This window comes from Lipotes vexillifer, unplaced genomic scaffold (assembly GCF_000442215.2).
Source record: "Lipotes vexillifer unplaced genomic scaffold, Lipotes_vexillifer_v1.1 scaffold395, whole genome shotgun sequence".
NCBI lineage: Eukaryota > Metazoa > Chordata > Mammalia > Artiodactyla > Lipotidae > Lipotes > Lipotes vexillifer.
The window spans coordinates 2,557,794-2,567,782 of NW_006797390.1; the positions used below are offsets into that span (position 1 = coordinate 2,557,794).

General features: G+C 42.7%; 2 protein-coding genes across 2 annotated transcripts in view; both read left to right on the plus strand.

The window, feature by feature from the left end:
* LOC103070256 (uncharacterized protein C14orf178-like) overlaps positions 1-1,612 on the plus strand; it is a 5,654-nt gene extending 4,042 nt beyond the window's left edge. Inside the window, exon 2 of the mRNA XM_007469504.1 lies at positions 1,503-1,612. Within this exon, the coding sequence (XP_007469566.1) occupies positions 1,503-1,612 (110 nt within the window). The remainder of the gene's footprint in view (positions 1-1,502) is intronic.
* A 2,539-nt stretch (positions 1,613-4,151) lies between these two features.
* On the plus strand, positions 4,152-8,088 carry DPPA3 (developmental pluripotency associated 3). The gene is made up of 4 exons (XM_007469365.1): positions 4,152-4,233; positions 6,333-6,568; positions 6,947-6,985; positions 7,951-8,088. Exons 1-4 carry the CDS (start codon positions 4,152-4,154, stop codon positions 8,086-8,088), a joined length of 495 nt encoding a protein of 164 aa, XP_007469427.1.
* Positions 8,089-9,989: the final 1,901 nt, after the last annotated feature.

The window sequence follows — 9,989 nt, forward strand, 5'->3', positions numbered from 1 at the left end:
CAGGCTCCCCGACACAAGGGGGGGGTGGAGAGCGAGCGCAAAGAGAGTCCAGGGACAGGGTGGGCCTGAGATTGGAGGGACCCAGGCCACGGGGGACGGGGCGGCGTGGGGAACCCAACAGGGCCCGAGAGAGCGCAGTAATTCATCAACTGTGTGTCTGGGAGAGTTTTCCCAAACCGCAGCCCTGGACTCTCCCTAAATCAGGCCACTCCTCTCTTTGGAATACATTTCACTACCCCACCCTATATCTTGGATTCACGATTTGTTGTCTGCTCCCTGAGGGCAAAAAGTTTATTTTGCCTGCGGCTCTCTGGCCCGCCTGAAACCAGCCGGGCACAGTTGCATTGGAGGGAAAAAAAAAAATCATTCAACTGGAGAGAAAAGGTGGGCTCAACAGATAAGAGAGAAAGTGGAGCCGAGATTATCATCTGTATCCATCCTAGAGGCAGATTCAAATTTTAAAAGTATCCAATACTGTCTCGGGTCTGAAAGACTTTGCCCCTCCTCCAGCCTCTGGCAGATGAAGCCATTTCACTGTTTAACATTCCTAAAGGGTAAATTTGGTTATAAAGTCAATCTCACAGAGGTTAGTGAGACATTAAGACGACTTCTAAATTCAGTTGAAGTTTTTTTGGGGTTTTGTTTGTTTTTGTTTTGGCCACAGCTGAGTGGCATGCGGGACCTTACTTTCCTGGACCAGGGATGGAACCCGCACCCCTGCATTGGAAGCGAGGACTCTTAACCACTGGACCGCCAGGGAAGTCCCTCAGCTGAAGTTTTAAACTTGTGTTTTGTTCCTTTCTCCCAACCTTGACATTTTTTGATGCAAAAAAGTTGATGCAAAACTGGTGCAGTCTCCCAGGCCATCCTAGGTGGATTCTGAATGCCCCTTCCCAGAAATGAGTGAGTCTGGAGACTCCAGGATTCCGTGCTAGTAAAGGATAAACTGAGGCATGTTAAAATGTTTAAGAGTTTATCTGAGCAAAAATCGATTTGAATAGGGCTGCATGCAATCTAGCAGGTAGGAAGAAATTTTGCGGAGCTGTTTGGTTACAGCCAAAACGGAATGGGAACAAGGAACTTATACTAGGCAAGAAAGTGGGCTGGTTAGTACAAAGTTACATTCCTTTAGGGGGTGGCAGATCACCTAACTAGTGCTGATAAGGCGACTCCTGATTGCTGGTTTAAGATTTTGTTTCCAGGAGACCCAAAATTAATAGTCGCAGTTTGGTGACGTGAGGATTGGCCCAACCAATTCCATTTTGGACCTGTTGTCTTGTTTTTTTTTTCTTTTTAAGAGACGGGGTCTCGCTATGTTGCCCAGGCTGGAGTGCAGTGGCTATTCACAGGCGCGATCCCACTACTGATCAGCACGGGAGTTTTGACCTGCTCCGTTTCCGACCTGGGCCGGTTCACCCCTCCTTAGGCAACCTGGTGGTCCCCCGCTCCCGGGAGGTCACCATATTGACGCCGAACTTAGTGCGGACACCCGATCGGCATAGCGCACTACAGCCCAGAACTCCTGGGCTCAAGCGATCCTCCTGCCTCAGCCTCCCGAGTAGCTGGGATTACAGGCACGCGCCACCGCGCCCGGCTGTTGTCTTGTTTTTAACACTCTAAATCTGTTAGTTCACATTCCTTTTGCCTTGCTTTTTGCTGTGCATTTTAAATTTACTTTAAAAAGTGAGTGATATGAGCTTTTAAATATGGTCTGTTGGCGTTTCTGTTTCAGAAACTTTGGAATAGCTTACCTGGTCATGTTCTTGTAATCAAGTTAATTTCCCACAAGACAAAGGAATCTATATGGGTGGCGATGTTTTTGACAAATTGAAAATGTTCTACACTTGCTCAATAATTTGGTTGAATACAGGATTCTAGGTTGGAAATCATTTTCCTTCAGAATTTGGAAGCTCCCTTATCTTCCAGCATCCGGTATTGCTGAAGAATCTGAAGCCATCATATTTCCTGATCTTAGATTCTCATTATCTTATATTTTCTCTTCTATTTTACATCTGCTTCTGGTTTTGCCTTACCTACTAAGGGAATAGCTTTGATTTTATCTCCAGACCCTTCTTTTCTTGTTTCTGATATCAAACTTTTGAATTCCAGGTAGTCTTGTTTTTTTGCTCTCTTGGGTTTTCCTTTTATTAAGAGAGCATCCTGTTTGTTTCAAAAATATTATATCTTCCCAGAAAAAAAAAGGTATTATATGATTATTTTATGTCTGGAGAAATCAGTGGTAGTTTTCATTATGAGTTCTTTTATAGTCTTTCTAATTGCTTCATGCCACTTGGCTTTTTATCTCATATATCATACTATAAAGATGTTAACTAAAATGGTGTTATAATTTTAAAACACGGATTGTGTTTTCTGAATGCTCAGCTTCTGTCAAGTTTAAGCAACGAGAAACTCCACCATCATCTACATCCCATACCTCCCTTGAGCTCTGGTTCTCTCGCCTTTTTCCTTTTTCTTTTTTCTAAACTTTTTATTTTATATTGGAGTACAGCCGCTTAACAATGTTGTGATAGTTTCAGGTGCACAGCAAAGTGACTCAGCCATACATATACATGTATCCATTCTAACCCCAAACTCCTCTCCCATCCAGGCTGCCACATAACATTGAGCAGAGTTCCCTGTGCTATACAGTAGATCCTTGTTGGTAATCCATTTTAAATATAGCAGTGTCTCACCTTTTTCTTAAACCTGGATTTCTTGAGCGAGAGTCTATGTTGGCCCTTTTCACAATCTCACCTCTTAATCTTAAGACTCTTGCAATCTGAGTTTTGCCCTCACTTCTCCAAGGGCTCTCTGAGACTGCTGTAGGAGAGGTCACCTGCCCCAAAGGGCATACAGGTGAGAGCAGAACCAAAGGAGTAGAACTTGCAGTCAGGAGTGCCAGGAAGAGGTGCTGCTACCGTTTTGAGGACAGGTGGAATCACTGGGGGGTGGCAAGGACTTGTTAAGACAAGGACGGCTGGGCCCCAGTCTTTAATTCACTAGGTCTGGGTTGGAGTTCAACCACTTCTAATCATATCTAACAAGTTACCAGGTGCCGCTGATGCTGTCTGTCTGCAGGGCACACCTTTGACAACCCCTTAAATAAAGTGTTGTGACCTGACACGCATCTACAGCTACCCCTCATCCCCTACAAAAGTAGTTATTGATCCACACTGCAACTTTTGTGCTTTACTACAAACAAACAAGGTTGCTTTTGGTATTTCTTCATAGTTTCCAGCTATGGGGGAGACAGGGAGGTTGCACATTGAATAGGAGACAGTAAAAAAGAAGAGTGGGGCTGCTGAGGACCTTCTCTCCCACCATCAGCAGTTAATGTTAGGGCTCTTTGCCAGAATTCAATACAAGTTTATTTTGGGGGGTGGAGGAGGGGTGGGGGTAGCAATTTATAGATGTAGTTAATTTCAGTTGCTCACCAATCTTAAAGGCAATGAAATTGATAGTCTAGAAAACAAACTAAAATTACAGATCCAAAATACACATTCATAAAATACCGAGCTATTAAACTGTTTATAACGGATCCTTTATTTCTCCTCTCCTTTGCCTTACTAGCATCCAAAGGTTTAAGATGAGTCAGGCAAAGAAAACTAAGGGAATTTGCCATTAACTTAATTGGGAGTTAATTTGCAGTTGGAGGGAAACTGCCCTCTCCCCCCGGTACTAGAACACTTAAAGCCCAGTTCACAAACCAGTAGCCATCTCCAGAAGTAGAGTTGGGGGGAAAAAAAGGATTTTTAAGGCAACCTCAGGAAGACACAACCACAGAGGCTCTTTATAAAATTTCCAGCCTACTTGACAGAGGGCATGATTATTTTAATACAGAGCAGATGAAGAATTATCCTATTAGTCCACTAATTGGACTACGCCTACCAACTTGCCTTATCCTTTTACTCATTAGCCATTTACATTAAAACAGGCTGCCTGATTGGCTTATCTGTAGTTTTTAAGAGGAAACACGACCTAGACTTTTAGGTTGGATTCTTCTCTCACCACAGTGTTAGCTTGGATTTTTCTCCCTCTTTCTTAGCCCTATAGTTCTTCCAGGCTACTTTGTAGCAATTTGAGTCTAAAGCATCACCTTCCACTGGAACCCAAAGGTCTAGGAGAAGCTTCAAGCTGTGACAAGACTAGGAATGGATTCATCTGAGGTTAACCCAACCTGGACCCTGGAGTCTCCTCAAATGTCCATCGATGAAAATTCCCAGGCAATTCCAGGTAAGCCAGACTTACCTGGGGTTCAGAAAGGTAAGAGGCTGCCTTCCTTTCTGTTATACTGACTTCAGTCTTTTACATAGAAATGCAGTTAAGTAAACCTCTTCAGAGCAGAGGAGAGCCAGGGAGTGTAGGGCCCTCCTCTAAAGAAAGAAAGAGAGAAAGAGAAAGAAAAAAGAAAGGCAGGAAAAGAGGAGAAAAGTGGGAGGGGTGTTGAGCTGCATTGTTTGCTTACTATGCTCAGGAGTCTGTCAACCTTTTAAGGACATTTTCTGGGGAAGAGCAATCAGTTCTAGATGGTGGCTCACAGCGTCTTGTGCGATCAGTATTTCCATCAGCAATATATTCCAATCAGGAATTGTAAAGGGAAAAGAATACAAGAAACCTAATCTTCAATTTGACCTAAAGGTTTTCTTAATTTCACCAAAGTTTCTGGGACCGGCTTTCCAGCTGAATTTACGCTTTGGGAATGTTAATAAAGAGGGAAATGGCTTTTCAGAGGAAATCGAAGGAAGGGGCGGGTTTATAAAAGCCAGTAAGTGTGCTCTGTAATGTAAATAAGTAGTAGTAAGACTTACGATGGAGAGCTTAGAAACCGTGCTCCAGGAATACTGCTAATTAGGTTCCCTGCCTTCCAGGGCTCTTCCCAAGTCATCTCTCCTTGGAGCCGCACACGATCCCAGGCGTGGCCTCCCATGCTTGGCCTCGCAGGAAATCTTATTACTCTAACCTCGGGCGGGGAATGGGTGGTGTAGGGTGGCCGCAGATGACCTGGAGCCAACCGACACCCTCTGGACAGCTAGGAAGTTGGGTGGGTCGTCGCTGGCATTATATTCTGCCCTCTGCCTCCGAGATCTAAACTGCCTCCCCTGCATCTTGAGGATAAGAACTCTGGTCAAAGGGGAAAAAAATTAATGAAGAGAGTATATAATACGGCCAGTTTCTCCCATTCCTTGAATCTGCCTTAGTACCTGACAATTCCACAACTTGGAATCTTTATTTCCATGTGCACAAGTCCCTAGAAGTTGAATGGATCCTGACTCAATATCTAATACTCTCACATACAGAGGAAAATTAATGCTAACTGCCTTGTTGTATGAGATTAGTGTTTATGAAATTGACATGATTGTTCAGATGGGAAGAGGCAAGAGTGGGTGGGTGTTTTTGTTTTTGTTTTGTTGGCCGCACAGTGCAGGGGAAGGATCTTAGCTCCCCGACAGGGATGGAACTAGTGTCCCCTGCACTGGGAGCACAGAGCTTTCATCACTGGACCCCCCCACCCCACCCTGGGGAAGCCCCAAGAGTGAATGATTTCTCAAAATACTGCGTCGGAGTGGAAAGATCTAGCAGCATGAAAAAGCTGGGTAAAACTGGTGAGGGTTACAGCCACTTTGACATAGTAGTTAAGGATAGGGGATTTGGGGATAGGCTGTTATATTTGGGGTTTCTTTGTCTATTTCATAGATGTAGTTCATTTTCCAGAAAAAAAAAACAGGTCTGTTTGTAATTGTCATAAAGGTGAACTGCTGAAACTTGTTACACTGAAACATTTTGACTTGCATTAGTGCTTTATGTCCCTGCATTTATATTAAAAATCACACAAATGAAAATGGAAAAACTGTCAATACCTGGTTTCTGTTCCATGTTTTTCCACTTGGAATCATACTTAAGTACCTTTTGACCCCATGGGAAAACATCTACCATTCAGAACTACCCATAACGGGAAGAAACCACTTTTTTTTTTCCTTTTGCCACACCCCAGGGCGTGTGGGATTTTAGTTCCCTGACCAGGGCTCTAACTGCGCCCCCTGCATTGGAAGCCCAGAGTCTTAACCACTGGACAACCGGGGAAGTCCCATAAAGAAAACAACTTTTTATTTTGAGAAGAAAGTGTTTCCCATTATAGTGGATTCTTAGGCTGCTCTCAAGGCATGCGGCATTCTAGTTAATGCCCGTGGTATCTAGGATCTTCACCCTGAGGAAACTTCCAGTGTCCATTGTTGAGCTGCTTAAGAGCAGACCTAGTTTGAGCAAGAGATAAGTGGCTTCTGGATATTGTACTTCCGCACTAATGGACCTTAAACTTCCTTTTTTTCTTTCAGTTGCCTCTGAACCTATGTCTGAAGTGTTAATAAAGAACCTCAGTAAATTGACGCTCAACCCTAGTATCAAATTGCCATTCATTCTACCAGAATGTCTACCTCAACCAACTGGGCGGTTACTTGGTGAAAACATACCCTATAGGAGAGGGGTGAGGACCGTGTTAACCGATCGGAGAGATAAGATGGAACGGCTGATTCAATCCATTAAAAAACGCTATGGCAAAGGAGTTCCTCGGGTGAGTTTATGTGGTCTGGGTAGGCAGCACTGCCCCACTCTAGGGGTTGGGGAGCACTCACATAAGTCAAGATGTAAATAGTGATGGGGTGGCAAGGAGGATTCCCCGGTGGTCCAGTGGTTAAGACTCCAAGCACCCGCTTCCACTGCAGGGGGCAAGGGTTCGATCCCTGGTGGGGGACCGCGGCCCCTCCAAAAAATTAAATAATATAAATAGCAATGAGCAGCAGTGGTCACTCATCCACTGTACTCATGAGTGCGGGGTGTGGTAACACTTAGGGTTTTAAGACTCACCAACTCTTATGTTCGATGGGTAGCATTAGTAATCCAAATTTTCCTTGATAGTTTGTAATATATGTAATTTTTTCTTCCCACGCAGTCTGACTCTGAAAGAGAACCATGGCAGGATGATGTTGAGGTAACTAGAAGTTCCCTTACTATACAAGTGGGTGGGTATGTGGTTTGGGGAGGGAGGAGGAAAGGCAAATTGGCTTGGACTTTCTCAATCCTCAGAAACTCTGGAGCAATCAGTTCATATTTGTGCTTTTTAAAAAAATACATAAAGTCATATTTTTCGAGCAGTTTTAGGTCTCCAGCAAAATTAAGCAGAAAGGACATATATTTCCTGAACCCACACATTCATAGCCTACTCTGCTGTCAACATCTTCCAGTTCCGTGGTGTTACAGTGATGACCCTACATTGACACATTATTATCACCTAAAGTCTGTAGTTTCCATGAAGGTTCTCTCTTGATGCTGTGCTGGTACTTTTTCACCTGCTGTTACAAACATGATATTCAATACCATGTAGTAAGAGGGCAAACACCTGAGCACAGAGTGTCCAGCAGCTGGTTGAGTGTCTCACGTTTAAGGCATTCAGAGAACTGACACTAGGTATATATTGATATATATGCGTGTGTGTGTGTGTGTGTGTGTGTGTGTGTGTGTGTAATTTTCCTTTTAAATCAAAGTATAGTGGATATACAGTATTATCAGTTACAGGTGTATGACAGAGTGATTCCCTTTTTAAAGGTTATACTCCATTTCTAGTTGTACAGGAATATATTACTGACTGACAATCAGTAGCTGTTAGCATTACAAGATGGCAATCTGGTACTCTATGGCAGCCATACATTTCGATCCATTTTTCCCAAAAAGTTTTTTGGTTTTGACCTTTTTTTTAGTGTTCCATATTCCAAAGTCTCTTCTAATAACCAACATTAGATTTGAGGGTTGTTAACGTCTCTTTGGTGTACAGGTACTTTACTACTTTAAATTATTAACCAATTAATCCATTTCATTCTTTTTTCCAGACTCAGTCAAGAGGGCAAAGATTTAGATGTAGCTGTCGTTTTTGCCGGTTTCATAGAGATCCTTGTTGAGACTCAGTCAAGAGGGCAAAGATTTAGATGTAGCTGTCGTTTTTGCCGGTTTCATAGAGATCCTTCTGAGGATAATTATGAGCAGTATTACAACAATATGTATGACAGTAATTATGACACGGAGTTGAAGGAACCATAAACCTTATTCTTGCACTATTTTTTCGTCCTGGTAATTTTAGGATCATTATGAAGCTTGGGAAAGATTGTGTACCAATATTTTGATAACCTCTATTATAAGTTCTGTGTTGTCCTTTTTTTTCTTGCATCTCTTTTCTACCTTAATACAGTAACTTATAAGGAATCTAGGTAGCTTGCATTTGAATGACTTGAATATATTTTAGTTCCACTTTGTGAAACAAATGAACTTGTGTGGAAGAAAAGTGAAGAATACCACGTTGGGTGGCTTGGCCACAGCATTGTTAGAACAGCTCGTTGAATTGCAATAAAAATTTTTGATGTGCTGTTTCAATTTTCAGTAGCAAATAAATGTGTTTATAGAGGATCTTATTAAAATTTGAGACTTATTTGAGTACCTTTAAAATTCTTATTTTAGACTTGTTTTTGCTGGCTATGTATTAAATGAATAATACTTATCCCCATCACATTCCCAGGGTGTAAATATCTGGCATTCTAATATTTTGTGATATTGTCCTGTTGGGAAGGAAGTTTATACATTTGGGTAAGGTTAGAAAACAAGGGCACAGGTATTTGCACATATTAACTTCCTAGAAGTTATCAGTTGGTCTTGGTTGGAGGGAATTGAAAGAATGATAGTGGTATATAATACTAAGGGAAGATGCAGCCCCAATGGTGTTTTAGTTATTTTCTTTCATAACCTTGTGAGATCTAATAATGCAAAAACATGGGTGAACAAAATACATTCTACTTTAGTATCCTTCAGTATTTAAAGTTTTCATACTTTGAGTCCTATGCGATGTTCTCAGTTTGTTTTATATGTATTAACCCTAATCCTCAAACAAATGAGGCATGTTACTTTTAATACCTTCACTTTTTTTTTAACTTTAAAAAAAATTTATTTTTTGGCTGTGTGGTGTCTTCATTGCTGCACGCGGGCTTTCTCTAGTTGTGGTGAGCAGGGGCTACTCTTCATTGCGGTGTGTGGGCTTCTCGTTGGTGATGGCTTCTTGTTGCAGAGCACAGGCTCTAGGCGAGAGGGCTCAGTAATTGTGGCATGAGGGCTCAGTAGTTGCGGCTCATGGGCTCTAGAGCACAGGCTCAGTAGTTGTGCACAGGCTTAGTTGCTCCATGGCATGTGGGATCTTCCTGGACCAGGGCTCGAACCCTTGCCCCCTGCATTGGCAGGCGGATTCTTAACCACTGCGCCACCAGGGAAGCCCTGAAGGCTTCATTTTAACTTAAATCACCTCTTTAAAGGCCCTATTCCCAATACAGTCACATTGTGAAGTACTGGGGGTCAGGGCTTCAACATATGAGTTTTGGGGGACACAAGTCTGCCCATAACAAGTACCTAACTCCTTCATAGAAATTAAGAGTTGGAGGCACATGACCCTTCCATCTGTCTGCAGAAGGACCTCTCCAGGACAGTTCCTGGCACATGGAAATAAATTCCATTTTATGAATGAAACAATGAGTGTGTGAACTGATTCTATCATCAGTGGAATAGGTGACAGGCTCCTGAAAACATTCTGCTGGCATCTCTTATGCAAGATTTACCCATAATGAAAAGAGCAAGTTAGCTCTCTCCATAATGGTGGCTGCCAATCCAAACTCATTTCTGTGGAGACTGTTCCATTCAGAAGTAGATCTTCATCACCTTGCAAATTGATTTGTGAGGAACATGACAAAAAGTATCGTTCCAGCCCCAGTTTCCTGGTGCAGGACGAAAACCTAGTGAAACACACCCACGTTACTGGGTTCACCTGAGTGCCAAAATCTGAGAGGGAGAAAAATGATGAGGGAGTTTTTCCGGTGTTTTGGGAAGGGTTAGAGGCTGTGAAGGGGCTAGGGTTGGACAGTGTAAAAGTCAAAGTCACATGGACCCAAATTGTCACTTCCCCA